The sequence below is a fragment of the Babylonia areolata genome, chromosome 28 (genome assembly GCF_041734735.1).
Source record: "Babylonia areolata isolate BAREFJ2019XMU chromosome 28, ASM4173473v1, whole genome shotgun sequence".
Lineage (NCBI taxonomy): Eukaryota > Metazoa > Mollusca > Gastropoda > Neogastropoda > Buccinidae > Babylonia > Babylonia areolata.
This window is the reverse complement of record NC_134903.1, coordinates 24,640,345-24,662,404: the sequence shown is the minus strand read 5'-3', so window position 1 is coordinate 24,662,404 and position 22,060 is coordinate 24,640,345. Positions and strand designations below refer to the sequence as shown.

The 22,060-nt window shown below is 44.0% G+C and overlaps 1 protein-coding gene across 1 annotated transcript in view; it reads right to left on the bottom strand.

Moving 5' to 3' along the window:
- Positions 1-15,303: 15,303 nt before the first annotated feature.
- Positions 15,304-22,060, bottom strand: part of LOC143301918 (protein Spindly-like) — a 32,844-nt gene continuing 26,087 nt past the window's right edge. The window contains exon 11 of the mRNA XM_076616362.1: positions 15,304-18,827. Coding sequence (XP_076472477.1) covers positions 18,235-18,827 — 593 coding nt within the window. The 3' untranslated portion in view covers positions 15,304-18,234. The remainder of the gene's footprint in view (positions 18,828-22,060) is intronic.

The window sequence follows — 22,060 nt, the reverse complement described above, 5'->3', positions numbered from 1 at the left end:
TTCAGAAATAAGTTGGTTTCCTGAACATCGACAAATTGATCTTGAAAATCGACAATCTGAGGATGATGTTGGTTTTTTTTCTAAAGAAAGAAGAAGAGAAATGAGAGAGACTTTGGCGAAAACTTAAAATGACGTTTATGGTGGACGTTCAACAGAGATGTTTGAGTGTCTGTATGATGTCAGTACTGTGGGGGGGTGTAGCCAGTGTTTCTGTGTCCTGTTTCAGAATAGTTGGGAGGATTTCCATTGAAGAAAGGGAACCTGAATTTAAAGCCGCCATACATGGGACAGTGCTGTGCTGAGCAATACTTGATGTTGATTTTGTGTGTTGATGTTGAGCAGGTTGATTGAGTGTGTGTGTGTTGAACAGGTTGATTTTGTGTGTGTGTTCAACAGGTTGATTTAGTATGTGTGTTTGTGTTGAACAGGTTGATTTAGTGTGTGTGTTCAACAGGTTGATTTAATGTGTGTGTTTCTGTTTAGCAGATTGATTTAGTGTGTGTGTTGAACAGGTTGATTTAGTGTTTGTGTTTAGCAGGTTGAAATGAATTAAGTGTGTTTGCATCAGTTGGACATATTGAGCTAGTGTGCTTGCATCATTTGAACATATTTGACTAGTGTGACTCAGTTGAAGTAGTATGCTTGCATCAGTTGAACATATTTAACTATTGTGTATGTGTCAATTGAACTGGTATGCTTGCATCAGTTGAACATGTTGAACTGGTGTGTTGAACAGTAAAAGGGAGTGGCCAGTAGCTCACAAATGAAATTGCTTATGGTTTATTGTGTACATCTACATTACTAGTAGCAGAGTACAGGTCTAATACCTTTTTATTTTATTTTATGATGTGTGTGTGTGTGCGTGTGTGCACAGTATACCTCCTGACAATGACAGAAGTTTGACACCTAAAAACAAATCTGGTCACTTGTTAGTGAATGAAGGGGAGGCCTGTTGGTCTGTTGATCTGTATTGCTTTCCTCCCCTTTGATATCGTCACAAAGTCCAGTCACAGTCACAGCCTCCTTATTAACATATACATAACCTAATGAGACACACTGTACAGAGATTAAAACTAGTCAAAATGTGCAGACAATAAATTATTGCATAACTGTTGTCAACTTCTTTTTAACATGAATAGTAAACCTGTAACTCGGTACATGGTATAAACATTGATATAAACATTGATCAAGTCACATTTCCTAGTCAGTGGGTGTGATGTACATGTTGAATTCTTCAAAGCAGTGTGAGGACAAATAACTGAAGGAACAGCTGATAGGTGTGTGAGATAAACACCTTAGCAGAAAATTAGTGGGGGTATGGAAAAACCATCACATATGCAACCAAACACCAGTAGAAATACACTTCACAGGAAATCAGTACCTGGTTGTTAGTGGAGATCAGTCAAGTACAGTGCTCCAGTTGGACAGACTTTAGGACAACACAATTTGGTGAGAGAGAACCACGTTCAGCATTTTAGATATATTTCTCTTCTTAATGTGTGAAAAATCTAGCACTGCAACTGTATTGAAATCACTGACGTGATTTTGATTGATTGATTTATTTTTTAGTGTTGAAATGCATGTTTTAAACGTCTGTATTTACGTTATATAGTGCAGTTGAGCCTGTTTCACATGGAAAGGCGCTTTATGAATTAAATTATTATTATTATTATTATTCTTAGCTACACACACCGTGCTTAAAGTAGGTGATCATTCATACATGTTGTGTCCACTTCAAAGAAACCAAAGATATGCACCACAGTGATCTCGATGGATGTTCCATCGGTAATCCTGACTGAACAAAGAACCATGCTGTGTGCAGGGGTGTGGATTAGAGTGAAGGTGACACTGCAGTAGAATGAATAATATTTGTGTGGAATCCCCACACACCCACCCTCCACCTTCATACACGCTAGAACTGGGATTGCTTGCGTAGCTGATGTGGACTTTACTGTCGACTGTCATGTGCGCGGCATCTCAGTTGTTCTGTATCCACACTGTGATTCTTTGAACTTTTTTTTTTTATAATTTAAAAAAAATTTTTTTTATTTATTATTGTTATTTTTTTATTCTTTGAACTTGTCACAAAAGACAGTGGCACCACAAGGAAAGGATTCTGCTCAATCAAAATTAACGTCCTGTCGCGTATACTGGTGACGGTAGATTGTAGCCTCAATGTCTTCTTATGATTGATAAGTTTGTGCCAAATCGTTGCGATGAAAGTCTAGTTCATGAGAAGTTTGGGAGAAAAAAAACAAAACAAGTCAAGCGCTGCCATCCATTTGTAATAATCTGAATTTTGTTTTGTAATTATTATTATAATTTTATTGGTTGGAGTCTTAACAATAATGATGATGGTGTTGCTTTTCAGGGCGTTGGCATAATTGTATTGATGGGGACCCATCTCCGTGTTTCCCTTGGTGAAGGTCTGGGACCATTGTGTACAGTGATCAGTGATGCTGATTGTGTTCAGTAATCAGTGATGCTGATTGTGTACAGTAATCAGTGATGCTGGTTGTGTGCAGTGATCAGTGATGCTGATTGTGTACAGTAATCAGTGATGCTGGTTGTGTGCAGTGATCAGTGATGCTGATTGTGTACAGTGATGTGTACAGTGATCAGTGATGCTGATTGTGTACAGTGATCAGTGATGCTGATTGTGTACAGTGATGTGTACAGTGATCAGTGATGCTGATTGTGTACAGTGATGTGTACAGTGATCAGTGATGCTGATTGTGTACAGTGATCAGTGATGCTGATTGTGTACAGTGATGTGTACAGTGATCAGTGATGCTGGTTGTGTACAGTGATGTGTACAGTGATCAGTGATGCTGATTGTGTACAGTGATGTGTACAGTAATCAGTGATGCTGGTTGTGTACAGTAATCAGTGATGCTGGTTGTGTGCAGTGATGTGTACAATGATCAGTGATGCTGATTGTGTGCAGTGATCAGTGATGCTGATTGTGTACAGTGATGTGTACAGTGATCAGTGATGCTGGTTGTGTACAGTGATGTGTACAGTGATCAGTGATGCTGATTGTGTACAGTGATCAGTGATGCTGATTGTGTACAGTGATCAGTGATGCTGATTGTGTACAGTGATCAGTGATGCTGATTGTGTACAGTGATCAGTGATGCTGATTGTGTACAGTGATCAGTGATGCTGACTTGGTCTGGGTTTGGCTTCTCTTTTTCCCTGTCAATTCTTTCTTCTTTTTTCCCCTTTTTTCCCTTTTTTAAAGTTTTTTAAAAATTTTTATTTATTTTTTGGTTGAGTTGGAGGAGTGGGGCCTGCCCACTTCATGCTGTTTTGAGTGACGGTACAATAGTGATGGTGATGATGATGATAATAGTGATGGTGATGATGATGATAATAGTGATGGTGATGATGATGATAATAGTGATGGTGACATTGATAACCTCTTCTTCTGTCAGGGGCTGCAACTCCCACGTTCACTTGTATATACACGAGTGGGCTTTTACATGTATGACCGTTTTTACCCCGCCATGTTGGCAGCCATACTCCGTTTTCGGGGGTATATTGATAACAGTAGTAACAATGCAGATCAACACTCACACCACCCAGGCAGGGACTTTGTGGCATTGTCATCAGACATGAACACACTAACAAGCACTTCACACACACACACACACACACACACAAAGTGCACACAAACCTGAACAGCTTAATCCCAAGCAGCCCAGCAGTCAACACGATAGCTGTGTTCTAAACTAGTTCTAAAATTGAAACAGGGAATTCCCGTCATGAAAGACATCTCAAACTAAACCGAGGAATTCCCATGATGCACTGGGCCAAGGTCGGAGGAGCGCTGACCTTGGCGTTCTTTGTTTCTTTGTGGAACTGTCGTTTGTGTTTGTAAAGTGCCAAGAGCTTGGTCTCTGGCTGAGGATGGGCGCTGTGTAAGTGGGTTGAAGTGACCATACCACCAGCAGCATCACTGTCGACTCGGCAGACAGGAGCGCTGTTGTCATTATTGAAAAGTTTTGTTATTTCATGAAAAAGATTTTCAGGTGAACGTCTTGGGTTGGAGGGAGAAAGTGATGGTGGGGTGGGGGGGGGGGTGTGTGTGTGAAGACGTTGACATTTCTGTGTGTAGAATAATATATAAGTGGATGTGCGTTGATGACAATGGAAAGTGTGATGTCAGTGACAAACTGTACATAGACACGGAAAGGTTTCACGTTTGTCATTGCTAGTCAGCTCATGTTGGTAGAACACATGCACGTGTGCTCGACACATGTTTTTCATGATCAGCATCTTAGGAAAGAAAGTAAAAACACTGATTACGCAAAAAATTTCATTCAGCACAATTTGTAGTGATATTCAAGAGACTTGTTCCATGCTGTTAGGAAGACTATGGTCATTGTCTTGGATTTTTTATGTCGCTGTAGCCATGATGGTTGGTGTTATGGATATTTATGTCGCTGTAGCCATGATGGTTGGTGTTCATGGATATCCATGTTGCTGTAGCCATGATGGTTGGTGTTCATGGATATCCATGTTGCTGTAGCCATGATGGTTGGTGTTCATGGATATCCATGTTGCTGTAGCCATGATGGTTGGTGTTCATGGATATCCATGTTGCTGTAGCCATGATGGTTGGTGTTCATGGATATTTATGTCGCTGTAGCCATGATGGTTGGTGTTCATGGATATTTATGTCGCTGTAGCCATGATGGTTGGTGTTCATGGATATCCATGTTGCTGTAGCCATGATGGTTGGTGTTCATGGATATCCATGTTGCTGTAGCCATGATGGTTGGTGTTCATGGATATCCATGTTGCTGTAGCCATGATGGTTGGTGTTCATGGATATTTATGTCGCTGTAGCCATGATGGTTGGTGTTCATGGATATCCATGTTGCTGTAGCCATGATGGTTGGTGTTCATGGATATTTATGTCGCTGTAGCCATGATGGTTGGTGTTCATGGATATTTATGTCACTGTAGCCATGATGGTTGGTGTTCATGGATATCCATGTTGCTGTAGCCATGATGGTTGGTGTTCATGGATATCCATGTCGCTGTAGCCATGATGGTTGGTGTTCATGGATATCCATGTTGCTGTAGCCATGATGGTTGGTGTTATGGATATTTATGTAGCTGTAGCCATGATGGTTGGTGTTCATGGATATCCATGTCACTGTAGCCATGATGGTTGGTGTTATGGATATTTATGTCGCTGTAGCCATGATGGTTGGTGTTCATGGATATTTATGTCGCTGTGCCTATGATGGTTGGTGTTATGGATATCCATGTTGCTGTAGCCATGATGGTTGGTGTTCATGGATATCCATGTTGCTGTAGCCATGATGGTTGGTGTTATGGATATTTATGTCGCTGTAGCCATGATGGTTGGTGTTCATGGATATCCATGTTGCTGTAGCCATGATGGTTGGTGTTATGGATATTTATGTCGCTGTAGCCATGATGGTTGGTGTTCATGGATATCCATGTTGCTGTAGCCATGATGGTTGGTGTTCATGGATATCCATGTTGCTGTAGCCATGATGGTTGGTGTTCATGGATATTTATGTCGCTGTGCCTATGATGGTTGGTGTTCATGGATATCCATGTTGCTGTAGCCATGATGGTTGGTGTTCATGGATATTTATGTCGCTGTGCCTATGATGGTTGGTGTTCATGAATATCCATGTTGCTGTAGCCATGATGGTTGGTGTTCATGGATATCCATGTTGCTGTAGCCATGATGGTTGGTGTTCATGGATATCCATGTTGCTGTAGCCATGATGGTTGGTGTTCATGGATATCCATGTTGCTGTAGCCATGATGGTTGGTGTTCATGGATATCCATGTCGCTGTAGTCATGATGGTTGGTGTTCATGGATATCCATGTTGCTGTAGCCATGATGGTTGGTGTTCATGGATATCCATGTTGCTGTAGCCATGATGGTTGGTGTTCATGGATATCCATGTTGCTGTAGCCATGATGGTTGGTGTTCATGGATATCCATGTCGCTGTAGTCATGATGGTTGGTGTTCATGGATATCCATGTTGCTGTAGCCATGATGGTTGGTGTTCATGGATATCCATGTTGCTGTAGCCATGATGGTTGGTGTTCATGGATATCCATGTTGCTGTAGCCATGATGGTTGGTGTTCATGGATATCCATGTCGCTGTAGTCATGATGGTTGGTGTTCATGGATATCCATGTTGCTGTAGCCATGATGGTTGGTGTTCATGGATATCCATGTTGCTGTAGCCATGATGGTTGGTGTTCATGGATATTTATGTCACTGTAGCCATGATGGTTGGTGTTCATGGATATTTATGTCGCTGTAGCCATGATGGTTGGTGTTCATGGATATCCATGTTGCTGTAGCCATGATGGTTGGTGTTCATGGATATCCATGTTGCTGTGGCTATGATGGTTGATGAATATTTATATTGTTGTGACGTCATCCAAGATATAAACAGTGACGCCAGCGGCACTGATTTCATTGTGTTGTGTAACTACAGGTAGCAGTTTGTTCCCATGTCATACCGACGTCCAAGTTGTTCCACACTTCATTTTCAGCTAGCTAGGTTCACCTGCCTGCTTTCGAGTTGTCAGTTGGTATGTTGTTTTCGTGACACACCTGTTTACAGGTTGGGGCAGTCACACAGTATTCGATGATGAAAATTTTTTTTTTCCAAACTGTACTTTGAAAAAAAAAAAAGTTCAGAGGCATTGCAAACTAAGTGCCCAAACAGTACCAGTCGGAATTATGTGTGGTTTTCGGTAGCTAGCATCATCAAATAATGTTTGTTTTTCGTTGCCAAGGAGGTTGACATACCCTGGGATCCAAACTGATTTTCTTTGGGCAGTTGTGGTGCAGGACATGCATTGTGCAAACACAGTATAGCTGAGATCTGAGCAGTGTTTGGTATCAACAGTGTGTGTGCGTGTGTGAAGTCTTTTTGGGCTGTGTTGGACGGCATGTGAGGTGGTTTCCGTACACAAGGTTGCTTTGTTCTTAGTTCAACATTGTTCAGGTGTTTGTGACTCAGTGCAAGCTCAGTCACTTGACATCAAGAGAGCATAGCAGTGGATAATACGTCATGTGTGTATTATGTACCTGTGTAAAATGCTAAGGATTGATCTCGTGTAAAATGAAAAACTCTAATCAAAGTGTTTTTACCTAGTGTACACAATCTGATGAGTCAAGCATCCAGTAGTTTTTGAATTACTTATTACTTACCTGCTTTGCAGTGACCATTGCAGACCTCTGAAATATTTAGCTAAGATGTTTGTGTTGGGTTGCAAAAGTGGTTTTGCAGATCTCTGATATATTTAATTAAGTTGTTTGTGTTGGGTTGCAAAAGTGGTTTTTGGCACTGCTAAATTTGCTTTGTGGTGGACCTTGGAAAATCCACACTGAGCATACTTAGAGATGAAACATCAGTAGATATTGCGTTTCCTTGGCAGATGAATTGTTTAATTCTTGTTCTGGTCAAGAGTCTGGGTTTACTGGTTGAATTCTTTTAATTTGTCATGTTTGTGTCTTTTCTGTCTCAGACACTCATTTTTGTTTGTATGCCATCAGTATTGGACGTTATTTTGTTGTTGTACAGTTTTAGCCAAGAACCGAACCTCAACCATGAGAACTGTATTCAGAGACCGGTGTCCAGACTCCATGCCATGTGGCATTATTTACAGGAATGATTGTGTTGATCCAATTTTTCTCACAATGTAAAGAAAATTATTGGGCAGATTTACATGTATACTCCTTCCCAGTATAATATTTGCCGCTCAGTTACATGATTACTAAGTTGATATAATCTTAGCATCAGTTAATGTTGTATGGGGGTCAGGAATTTGGGAAGAGTAGTGGTGTAAGTGTGACAGCAGAGGGGATCATGTGAGACTTAGGATCACACTTCCACAGGCAGAAATTAAAGTGCTGCTGCAGCCAGTGAGCACCCCTGATGAATTTTACCCCGGGGTCAGTTTGACAATTCTGGAATTAACCCAAGGGGGTGGGGGAGTTGGTAAAGGTTAACCCACAGTGATCTCCCTTTATCAAGCGATTCTTCTGTCTACAATTGCTGAATTCACCCTGCAGAGAGCAGTTTCCAACAGGGGGAGTTCATCTTGTTTTGCCAGATGACCTCTGGGGGCATTTGAGGCAAGCCCAGAATGATGAGGGTGGTGGTAGTGGGCTGTTACACCAGGACATGCCTCCTCAAACTCCTGCAATTTCAGGAGCCACACACACACTCCTGCAGCCCGTGACACATGTATTGCAGACCATGACTGACAGTGTTGTGTCCTGTCACTCCTACATTATTATATTTATTTATTTTTTATTATCAAGTATTTCCATGTGTATTTTTTTTCTTCCTGAAGTAGTTAACAAGGAGAGGAGCTGGGAGGGGTAGTTTGGAGTCCGCTCCATCCAGTGTTTGGTGCCAGAGTGAATGGGACTGAGTGGGGTGCGGGGAGGGGGGGTGCCAGTGATTTTACACATGTCCTTGGTCATAGTTGTCTTGGTGATGCCTGTGTACAGACGGAGATATTTTGTACTGCAGGAGATGGTTGTACAGATGAACTGCTAGCGGCCATTGTGCATTGGATCAGAGGTGTGCTCTGGCTTCCAGATGAGAAAAATAAAAGTTGGAAAAATTACTGGTGTGTGTTTTGTATACTGTGTGTATATTTAATTGTGTGTACAGTGTGCATATTTGTTTGTGTGTGTATATCATTATGTATGCATGAGCATATAAAGTGTTACATGTGTACACATAAAGTGTGTGTATGCTAGTCTGTGTGTGTGTGTGTGTGTGTGGCATTATTTAAAAAGAAAAGACTAAGTTTTCTTTTCACAAGATTTACAGTTGGGAAGCCAAATGAAAAACAACTGCATGACACCAACACTTTCACCAAGGAAAAGGGAGCATCACAGTACAACTGACCATGACGTGTGTGTGTGTCACATGACAAGAACTCTGGCACATTTTGTAGGTCTTGTTTCAGAATCCCCACAGGGTGTGAAGCCTCTTAGCTGTCCGTCTGATCATAACGACAATCAACATGTTCATATAGCGCTGACATTAGGTAGTGTTGCTCTGTCCAGCTGACTGCATAAGGCCACATATACATGGGCTGCTCAAATAAAGAAGAAAATCAAGTGCTATAAACCCACCTGCGAAACACAGTTCATGACATATCATCTTAAAAGTTTTACAAGTTAACCCTTAGGTTCCTAAGGGCAAGTAAGACAAGGCTGTGCTGGGGGCAGAATTTCCAGAAGGCAGGGATGCTGTTTATACTGAAAGACCTGGCATTCAACTTGGATAACACCATGTTAGATCGTGCGCAGGGACAAATCAAATCTACACTGACAGAAACTGATGTGGTGCTCAGAACAGAAAACATTTACTGATACATACATAGTCAACAATTGTCCACAGTAATGGACATCAAACCAAACCTTCAGTGCTAAGCAACAAATTCACAGTATTGTATTAATGTGAGGACTATCAATAAAGCAGTCAGAACACTCAACTGTCACAGCTGGTCACTACAGTCAACCCACAACGCTTTCCAACAGGTTACAGAGTGTACAGAAACAGGCCCACAATTGTCTCCCTTGGACCACTTCACCATTGTTGTCTGCATTCCTGAGTGAACGAGGGGGGACAACTGTGGACGTTTCAGCAATGCACCATGTCACAATATTGAATGCTTGAACAACTGCCTTTTCTACAGGTTGGAACACAAATACACACACACAGAAACTTCCACTACTTAAACCAATTTCATAATTTTGATTGAATTATTTGTTAAAGGTTGGAAACAAACCTTAACTCCTAAGTTACACAATTTTTTTTTCTATACAAATTGTTATGATTTGAATATATATTTGTTCATGATATTTAATAAAAGGAAAAGGGAAAGAGAAAACAACAACAGCACTGCGGGCAGGGGAAAAAAACTTACACAAATTGACATTTTTGTTTAAACTATCCGTCAGGTAGTGGAAACTTCACACACAAACCCAGCAACTAACTCTTGTATAGAAAACACACACAGAAAATCAAACTTTTTTTTTTTGGTGTGTGTGTGGTTCTGTTTGGTGGCAACAAGAACCAAGGACCAAGCTGCTGTGGCGTGGTGGTTAGCATCAAGGACTGTTGACATGAGAATGCAGGTTTGAACTCCATCACAGGTCAGGCTTTTCCACTTGTGACTGGCTGAGGACCACCCACCTGAGTGTAACAGGGGCTCCAGTGGGGAGACAGGGACCACACACAGTGTAACAGGGGCTCCAGTGGGGAGACAGGGGCCACACACAGTGTAACAGGGGCTCCAGTGGGGAGACAGGGGCCACACACAGTGTAACAGGGGCTCCAGTGGGGAGACAGGGACCACACACAGTGTAACAGGGGCTCCAGTGGGGAGACAGACAGGGGCCACACACAGTGTAACAGGGGCTCCAGTGGGGAGACAGGGACCACACACAGTGTAACAGGGGCTCCAATGGGGAGACAGAGACCACACACAGTGTAACAGGGGCTCCAGTGGGGAGACAGACACCACACACAGTGTAACAGGGGCTCCAGTGGGGAGACAGGGGCCACACACAGTGTAACAGGGGCTCCAATGGGGAGACAGACAGGGACCACACACAGTGTAACAGGGGCTCCAATGGGGAGACAGAGACCACACACAGTGTAACAGGGGCTCCAGTGGGGAGACAGACAGGGGCCACACACAGTGTAATAGGGGCTCCAATGGGGAGACAAGGGCCACACACAGTGTAACAGGGGCTCCAGTGGGGAGACAGACAGGGACCACACACAATGTAACAGGGGCTCCAGTGGGGAGACAGAGGCCACACACAGTGTAATAGGGGCTCCGATGGGGAGACAGGGGCCACACAGTGTAATAGGGGCTCCAATGGAGAGACAGGGGCCACACACAATGTAACAGGGGCTCCAATGGAGAGACAGGGGCCACACACAATGTAACAGGGGCTCCAATGGGGAGACAGACAGGGACCACACAGTGTAACAGGGGCTCCAATGGGGAGACAGAGACCACACACAGTGTAACTGGGGCTCCAGTGGGGAGACAGACAGGGGCCACACACAGTGTAACAGGGGCTCCAGTGGGGAGACAGACACCACACACAGTGTAACAGGGGCTCCAGTGGGGAGACAGACACCACACACAGTGTAACAGGGGCTCCAGTGGGGAGACAGACACCACACACAGTGTAACAGGGGCTCCAGTGGGGAGACAGACAGGGGCCACACACAGTGTAACAGGGGCTCCAGTGGGGAGACAGACACCACACACAGTGTAACAGGGGCTCCAATGGGGAGACAGAGACCACACACAGTGTAACAGGGGCTCCAGTGGGGAGACAGACAGGGGGCACACACAGTGTAACAGGGGCTCCAATGGGGAGACAGACAGGGACCACACAGTGTAACAGGGGCTCCAATGGGGAGACAGAGACCACACACAGTGTAACAGGGGCTCCAGTGGGGAGACAGGGGCCACACACAGTGTAATAGGGGCTCCAATGGGGAGACAGACAGAGGCCACACACAGTGTAATAGGGGCTCCAATGGGGAGACAAGGGCCACACACACTGTAACAGGGGCTCCAATGGGGAGACAGACAGGGGCCACACACAGTGTAATAGGGGCTCCAATGGGGAGACAGACAGGGGCCACACACAGTGTAATAGGGGCTCCAATAGGGAGACAGGGGGCACACACAGTGTAACAGGGGCTCCAATAGAGAGACAGGGGGCACACACAGTGTAACAGGGGCTCCAATAGGGAGACAGGGGGCACACACAGTGTAACAGGGGCTCCAATAGGGAGACAGGGGGCACACACAGTGTAATAGGGGCTCCAATGGGGAGACAGGGGCCACACACAGTGTAACAGGGATTCCAATAGGGAGACAGGGGGCACACACAGTGTAACAGGGGCTCCAATAGGGAGACAGGGGGCACACACAGTGTAATTGGGGCTCCAATAGGGAGACAGGGGGCACACAGTGTAACAGGGGCTCCAATGGGGAGACAGGGGCCACACACAGTGTAACAGGGGCTCCAATGGGGAGACAGGGGGCACACAGTGTAACAGGGGCTCCAATAGGGAGACAGGGTGCACACAGTGTAACAGGGGCTCCAATGGGGAGACAGGGGGCACACAGTGTAACAGGGGCTCCAATGGGGAGACAGACAGGGACCACACACAGTGTAACAGGGGCTCCAGTGGGGAGACAGACAGGGGCCACACACAGTGTAACAGGGGCTCCAATAGAGAGACAGGGGGCACACACAGTGTAACAGGGGCTCCAATAGGGAGACAGGGGGCACACACAGTGTAACAGGGGCTCCAATAGGGAGACAGGGGCCACACACAGTGTAATAGGGGCTCCAATGGGGAGACAGGGGCCACACACAGTGTAACAGGGATTCCAATAGGGATACAGGGACCACACACAGTGTAACAGGGGCTCCAATGTGGAGACAGACTGAGACCACACACAGTGTAACAGGGGCTCCAATGGGGAGACATGGACCACACACAGTGTAACAGGGGCTCCAATGGGGAGACAGACAGACACCACACACAGTGTAACAGGGGCTCCAATGGGGAGACAGACAGACACCACACACAGTGTAACAGGGGCTCCAATGGGGAGACAGGGACCACACACAGTGTAACAGGGGCTCCAATGGGGAGACAGGGGCCACACACAGTGTAACAGGGGCTCCAATGGGGAGACAGACTGAGACCACACACAGTGTAACAGGGGCTCCAATGGGGAGACAGACAGGGGCCACACATAGTGTAACAGGGGCTCCAATGGGGAGACAGGGGCCACACACAGTGTAACAGGGGCTCCAATGGGGAGACAGACTGAGACCACACACAGTGTAACAGGGGCTCCAATGGGGAGACAGGGGCCACACAGTGTAACAGGGGCTCCAATGGGGAGACAGACAGGGGCCACACATAGTGTAACAGGGGCTCCAATGGGGAGACAGGGGCCACACACAGTGTAACAGGGATTCCAATGGGGAGACAGGGGCCACACATAGTGTAACAGGGGCTCCAATGGGGAGACAGACACCACACACAGTGTAACAGGGGCTCCAGTGGGGAGACAGGGACCACACACAGTGTAACAGGGGCTCCAATGGGGAGACAGACAGGGGCCACACACAGTGTAACAGGGGCTCCAATGGGGAGACAGACAGGGGCCACACACAGTGTAACAGGGGCTCCAATGGGGAGACAGGGGCCACACACAGTGTAACAGGGGCTCCAATGGGGAGACAGACTGAGACCACACACAGTGTAACAGGGGCTCCAATGGGGAGACAGGAACCACACACAGTGTAACAGGGGCTCCAATGGGGAGACAGGGGCCACACACAGTGTAACAGGGGCTCCAATGGGGAGACAGACAGGGGCCACACACAGTGTAACAGGGGCTCCAATGGGGAGACAGGGGCCACACAGTGTAACAGGGGCTCCAATGGGGAGACAGGGGCCACACACAGTGTAACAGGGGCTCCAATGGGGAGACAGACAGGCACCACACACAGTCCAGGGAGACCACTGCGATCATAGGACCGACACAACTTTGATACAACTTCACATGTGGGCTGCATGTCACACCTTCACGGCTGATTTCAGTTGCCAAGGCAAAAGCACATCTTTCTCTCAGAGCTGGGCTATAACTCACACATTCATTTGTATATATAGATCTGCAAGTGGACTTTCACATGTACCTGCCCCTGCCATATAAGCAGTCCATATCTGCAATGGGTTGGAAAACTTTTCAACACTGCAAATGAAAACTGGAGTTACATCCCAAAATGGCAGTTTAAACAATTTGGAAAATGGCCAAAGGTTCTCAACGTAAATTACAGACCTAATCAATTAAAAGAAATTGACAATATTGCAAACAAATTCTGGAGAAAAGTTCTCCGTACATATTTAGAAACCAAACCAATAGAACCAGCAGAAAACATACATTTTCACAATTTTCAAAATCAACTATTGTGGAATAACAGTCTCATACAATTTAAGAAAAAAAGTATTATTCTTTCCAAATTGGTCTAAGATTGGAATAGACAGAATTATGGATATGATTAAAATAGAAGATAAAAGACCATATACACTGGAGGAAATCCAAAGGAAAGTACCTCAAAACAATGCTGTCACTTATTTTGAATATCATGCTTTGATGAATGCTATTCCAGCAGAATGGAAAGAATGGATCAGACAGGCAGACACACAAATTCACAATTTGACAAATGAAAGACATTCTGCAAACAACTTTAATGATAAGCCAAAATAAAACAAATGACAGAGACACAAGAAATCCATGTGGATGTGGATTCTGGAAAAGAAAATTTGGCATTGAATTAAATAAAAATATCTGGCTAATATCTCATTTTGCAACAAAAGAAGCAAGACTGCGTGAACTGCAATGGAAGACCTCCAATAACATATACCCAACAAATATTCTACATATAAAATGAATGTGACTGATGACAATAAATGCACGACTTGCAAAGATGTGGTAGATTTTACTGAACACTTTTTTTTTGAATGCCCAAATATCAATAATTTTTGGAAAGCAGTTGAACGTTATGTAGGCAGTAACTTTGGAAAAAAAAACTACAACTGACAGTAAAGAAAGTCTTGTTTGGTTTTCAAAACAAAGACATTAAAAACTACACAGTAAATACTATAAGCAGAAAAATACTCATTGGAAAGATGTGTATAAGTATTGCCAAGAAAACTAAAACATCATCTCCAATCTTTGTAATTTTTGAACAGCAAGTCTCACGTCGAAAAATACAGTTCGTATAGGTACAGAATAAATATGCTTGACAATGCTCTGCATATACATGGCACATATCTAAATGTATATGAAAACTGCAATGACGTTGTTGACTAAGGTTGTAACAGCAATAAATATACATCTAATTAATATCATTATCATTCCTCTTCAGCTCCTCCTCCTCCTCCGAGTACCTATTATTATTATTATCATTATTGCTATTTTGATTATTATTATTATCATCATCACCATTATCTTTTGAGAAAGAACTGGGTGAAACTGTCACATACAAGGCACACTAATGCATAAAGAAACCCAGACATATGTATGCACATGCAGAACATTAAAGTACGCAAAAAATGTCCATCATTAGAAACCACCACCACCCCCCTCCACCCCCCCAAAAATAAAAATAAAACAAAAACACAAAAAAACACAGACTTGGATTACAAGGTCTTTAACATCTGCATCTGATCTTCTCCACTGTATATATACACACGATGGAGTTTTAGGCATCAGCAGTTCAGCACATCTTCTGACCTGGGAGATCAGAAAAATCTCCACCCCTCACCCGCCAGGCATCGTGGCTGGGATTTGAACCCAGGATCCCCACACTGAAAGTTCAATGTTTTAACCACTCTACTGTTGTGCCTGTCGCTTTTAGGTCGTGAAAAAGGCAGACTGCCTCAGCTAGATAGAAATTATATATACAGACTGCCTCAGCTAGATAGAAATTATATATACAGACTGCCTCAGCTAGATAGAAATTATATATACAGACTGCCTCAGCAAGACAGAGAAAAGTATGTGAGGTGGGGGAAATGAATGTTCAACATATCAATGTGCTAGACATTCTGAGTGTCACTGTATCTTACAGACCATTGAAGTGTGTCACTGTATCTTACAGACCATTGAAGTGTGTCACTGTGTCTTACAGACCATTGAAGTGTGTCACTGTATCTTACAGACCATTGAAGTGTGTCACTGTCTTACAGACCATTGAAATGTGTCTTCAGTCCACTGATGTCACTGTACCTTACAGTCCACTGATGTCACTGTACCTTACAGTCCACTGATGTCACTGTATCTTACAGACCACTGATGTCACTGTATCTTACAGACCACTGATGTCACTGTATCTTACAGTCCACTGATACTGTACCTTACAGTCCACTGATACTGTATCTTACAGACCACTGATGTCACTGTACCTTACAGTCCACTGATGTCACTGTATCTTACAGACCACTGATGTCACTGTATCTTACAGTCCACTGATACTGTACCTTACAGTCCACTGATGTCACTGTATCTTACAGTCCACTGATGTCACTGTACCTTACAGTCCACTGATGTCACTGTATCTTACAGACCACTGATGTCACTGTATCTTACAGTCCACTGATGTCACTGTACCTTACAGACCACTGATGTCACTGTATCTTACAGACCACTGATGTCACTGTATCTTACAGACCACTGATGTCACTGTGTCTTACAGACCACTGAAGTGTGTCACAGTATCAGTATTAGTAGCTCAAGGAAGCGTCACTGTGTTTGGTCAAATCCTTATATGCTACACCACATCTGCCAAGCAGATGCCTGACCAACAGCGTAACCCAACGCGCTTAGGCCTTGAGAAAAAAAACAAATAAACAAAAAAACAAAACAAAACAACCCCCCCCAAAAAAAACCCACTAAAAATAAATAAAATAATATTAAAAAAGAAGAAGTAAAAATAACAAAAATTAAAAAAACAAGTAAACAAACAAAACTCCCCAATAAAAATAAAATAAAATAAATAAAGTAAAGGTAACAAACCTCCCCCCAACCCCCAAAAAACAAACTAATAATAATAATACTATTTAAAATGCGCAAAACCTTGATTAAGTCAACTCTAGGCGCACACACATACACACACAAAGAGATAAATAAGCAAATAAATGTAAAACATGCAGACACCAGTTAACACATACATGCACATGCACAGCATATATGCAACAAACATGCAGTTTCACAGATATGAAAGCACGATCAAATACACATAAACGTACATGAGCACCAACACACACACACAATTACCCTGCACCCCCCCTTCTCCACACACTCATTTTCTAGGCTACACATCGCAGCTTCCACGACACACACACACACCCACACCTACTTGTACAAGCACACACACACACGCCCAATATCCCCCACCCCCAACCCCACACATGTATATACACATATATATATGCACACCCGCACGTTCCTATATTCCGTTGCTCCCACAGTGTAGACATGCATACACACACATACCTCATCCTCCACACAAACACACACGCACGCATGCACACAGAGCTCTCCAGACACATGTGTACACTGACACCCTCACGCATGCACACAAATACACACACGCACAGAGGCTGCCACTGATTGGCCGCAAGAGGGGTGGGAAAAGATCTCTGATGCCAAGAACGTGGCATCTAGGTGTTGTGGCCTACATCTAGGAAAATCAGAAATCCTCAGAAAAGTCAAAGAATACCAAAAAGAACAGGTACAAGGCCATCACACCATCGATCGCCTCAAAGAAATAAAGGTAGAGACAGGGAGCGGCTGAAAGTCCAGCAAGAAAGGTGGAGCACGATGGTTTGCAAATCAAATGAATATCGGCATGGCATCATTTCCAAACCAACACTGCACAAATTACTTCAAAACGGAACAGAGTCTCTGTGTGTCGCTGTGTCTTACAGTCCACTGAAGTGTGTCACTGTGTCTTACAGTCCATTGATGTGTCACTGTGTCTTACAGTCCATTGATGTGTGTCACTGTCTTACAGTCCATTGAAGTGTGTCACTGTATCTTACAGACCATTGAAGTGTCACTGTGTCTTACAGTCCATTGATCTGTGTCACTGTGTCTTACAGTCCATTGACATGTGTCACTGTGTCCTACAGTCCATTGATGTCACTGTGTCTTACAGTCCATTGAAGTGTGTCACTGTGTCTTACAGTCCATTGATGTCACTGTGTCTTACAGACCATTGACGTGTGTCACTGTGTCTTACAGTCCATTGATGTGTGTTACTGTCTTACAGTCACTGATGTTGTCACTGTCTTACAGTCACTGATACTGTCACTGTCTTACAGTCACTGATGTTGTCACTGTCTTACAGTCCACTGACACGTGTCACTGTGTCTTACAGTCACTGATGTTGTGTGTCACTGTGTCTTACAGTCCACTGATGTTGTCACTGTCTTACAGTCACTGATATTGTCACTGTCTTACAGTCCACTGACACGTGTCACTGTGTCTTACAGTCACTGATGTTGTGTGTCACTGTGTCTTACAGTCCACTGATGTGTGTCACTGTGTCTTACAGTCCATTGATGTGTGTCACTGTGTCTTACAGTCCAGCTGTGGAGCCTCATCACCTTTGATGTACTGCACAGCTGGCCTGGGTGCCTTTGGTTTCTTCAGCACCTCGCCACGCCCCCCCTTCCTTCCCCCCTCCTCCGCCAGACCCACTGTTGACCTCTCTCCGTTGGCCTCAATGACTTTCACGTCATCCGCCATCTTCACCGACCGACCCGTTGGCACAACAAAGGGCAGATCTGAGTTCAGCGTGGCGTCGTTGAGGTTCTCCTTCTGCTCTTCAGTCAGACGATCGACGTTTTGTTTGGGGGCTGCCGAGTGTTGGTGGGCGGGTTTGGGAAGGACGGTCATGGGTCTGAGGACGTCGCTGACACTGCGTGACGATGACGTCAGTTTGAAGGCGTCACTGGGCTGGCCGGACATCGGCAGTCTGGGCTGACTGGAGGATGGGTTTCTGGCCAGACTGGGGCGGCCGGTGGCCACGTATGGCGTGAAGATGTTGCTGGGCCGGCCAGACAGGGGGGGGAACGTGGAGTCTGACGACTGGGTCAGTGGGTCTCCACGGTCGATCTTCTCCACGATTCGTATCTGTGCCTTGGTCTCCTTCATTTTGTCTGAACACAGGGAGAGACATTGGAAGCTGATGTCAGTTCAGTACATGAAGCAGTGTATACATTGTTTCTGTGCCTTGTCTCCTTTCATCTGACCAGACAGACACATTAAAAACCTATATTATATCAGTACACTTGTACAGAACATTAACCCTTTCACTTGCCAGGAAAATAAGATTTAATTGAAATCTATTTACCAGGGTTTTTTCCCCCAAAACGGGTATATATTTTCAAAAAATCCTATGCTCTTTGTTATTGGAGAAGACCCATAAAAGTATATATTTTCTGAAAGGTAAATGATTAAAGAATACAAAACACATGATGCTTTCCCATTTTATATATTTTCAGAGACATGCTGTTGTTTTGAAATCAGTGTTTTGTTTTTTGTCACATATTCAACTTGTTCATTACAAACATTAGTCAGGTAATTTGCACTAAAATATATTTTCTGGGCATATGGATAATATCTGCACACAGAAATTGTACTAGAACCACAATAGAAAAAAAAGACAGATACACAATGTGCTGCGACTTCTCCAGGTGATAATATGGATGTGGGGCCATTCCCCCTCAGTGTCCACCCCCCTCCCCTTCATCCCTCTCACATGGTCACTTCATCCAGTTCTCATCAGACTGTGTTGGCTGAGTGCCAAGAAAATCGCTCACACTATGTCCTGCTAATAATTCGGTCACTTCCTGTCGTCTGCTACAGCTGCACAGCCAGCATCACTCACTGATAGCCTATCTTGGCCACTCTCTTGATCGCTCCCTTTATTTTCTATCAAATCATGTTATAAATGTTCATCACTGTCTTCTTCAAATTTATGCTTCAATTCTTTCTGAGCATCAGCTAAAGAAAGCAATCTTGGTTGATTTTAGTGCGCCACGATCGCATGTCTTGAGCATGGCATCAGTCCGACATTTTGTTGAGCGAGTGAGGAGTCAGGCAAACACTTGGGCCAGTAACCCAACCAAAACATTCAAATAAAGGACTGCCTCATGACATAGATGGTGTTTCTAGCTATGGATAGAATGAAAAATTCCCCAAGCTAAAGCTACCAGTATTTTTGTCAACAAACTCAATGCAAACCAGGGAAAAGTCAGAATATTTTGTGACGAGTTATCCCGTCATATAGGCAGCCTAGGGGTTAAGCACCGTTTCGTGAAACTGATGATAGAACAGTCCACAATAAGGCAAAAAGAAGTGTTGAAAAATGCATTAAGAAGGCAAAGTTTTTAATTAGGAAACATTTAGAAGAACATCTGTCTTCAAACAACTCTAGGAATGTGTGGACCGGACTGCAGAGCATCACTGATTACAAAATGACCCACCAGACAGTCGACAGCACTGACAGAACTCTTCCAGACAAACTGAACACATTCTACTCCAGATTCGACAAACCACTGTCTACTTCTGACGTGGCTGCACCAAAAATCACCCCCACTTCTCCTTTCATAGTCCAAGAGAATGAAGTCAGACGCCACTTCAGTCGTCTGAAAATGAGAAAAGCCGCTGGCCCTGACAACATCTCACCAGGCCTTTTGAGGAAGTGTGCAGTCCAACTATCTTGTGTCTTCACTGACATATTTAACATGTCCCTTCAGTCTTGTGTGGTGCCACACTTTAAGAAATCAACAATCATTCCTGTTCAAAAGAAAGCACAGCCTAGCTGTCTTAATGGTTATCGTCCTGTAGCCTTTACATCAGTCGTCATGAAAATATTTGAACGCTTGATTCTACAATTCCTAAAAACCTGCATTCCTCCATCTTTGGATCCCTATCAGTTCGCCTATAGAGCTAACAGATCAGTTGAAGATGCCATTAGCATAGGTCTCTACCATGTCCTCAAACATCTCGAAAATCCTAACAGCTATGCCAGGATCCTTTTCATGCGTTCAACACAATAGTGCCATCAAAATTATATTTTAAACTGAAAGACCTCTCGCTGCCTGAATCAATTTGTGCATGGATCCTAAATTTTCTAAGATGCAGACCGCAAGTTGTTAAAGTTGGTGACCTCACCTCCTCCACATGCATTCTCAACACAGGTGCCCCACAGGGATGTGTTCTATCCACACTGTTGTACTCACTATTCACACATGACTGTGCAGCTTGAAATGAATATAACACCATGGTCAAGTTTGCCGATGATACCACTCTAGAAGGGCTGATTACGAACAGTGATGAGTCAAAATACAGGTACTAGAACTTGTCAGCTGGTGTGATCAAAACAACTTAGAACTCAATGTATCAAAAACAAAAGAATCAATTTTAGATTTCAGGAAAACCAGATCTGACCCCTCACCACTTGTCACTGAAAACAAGAAAGTTGAGATCATCAGCGAATCTAAATTTCTCAGACTGATCATTTCCAACGATTTGAAATGGGAGAAAAATATGGAAAAAATTGTTAAGAAAGCACAACAGCGCCTGTACTTTCTTTGGCGCCTAAAAAAGTTCGGAATTAGAAAAGAAATCATGGTTGATTTCAACTGAGCAGTCATTGAAAGCATGTTAACCTTCGCTATTACTGTTTGGTACGGAAACATTTCCAAGGCAGAAGTCGCAGCCCTGAACAGAATTGTAAAAACTGCCACCAGAATTACCGGGGCTGATCTACCTTCTCTAGACAACACATACTATAAGCGGCTACTCAAAAAAGCAAAATCAATCAGCCAGGAGGAATCACATCCAGCTTTTGGGATTTTTGAGATGTTCCCCTCTGGGCGACGGTACAGAAGTATAAGGACGAAAACCAATCGCTTCACCAATAGTTTTTCCCCAAAAGCAGCCAATGCCCTGTCTCTCGAACAAATCCGTTTCAGTTTCACTTTCTCAAGGAGGCGTCACTGCGTTCGGACAAATCCATACACGCTACACCACATCTGTTGAGCAGATGCCTGACCAGCAGCATAACCCAACGCGCTTAGTCAGGCCTTGAGTGCATGCTTACATATTTGTGTACCTATGAAAGTGGATTTCATTTTACGTAATTTCGCCAGAGGACAACACTCTCGTTGCCATGGGTTCTTTTTCAGTGCGCCAAGTGCGTGCTGCACACGGGACCTCGGTTTATCATCTCATCCGAAAGACTAGACGCTCAGTTTGATTTTCCAGTCAAACTTAGGAGAAAGGGCGAGAGCGGGATTCGAACCCACACCCTCACGGACTCTCTGTATTGGCAGCTGAGCGTCTTAACCATTCTGCCACCTTCCTCCTGAACAAATCCAGTATG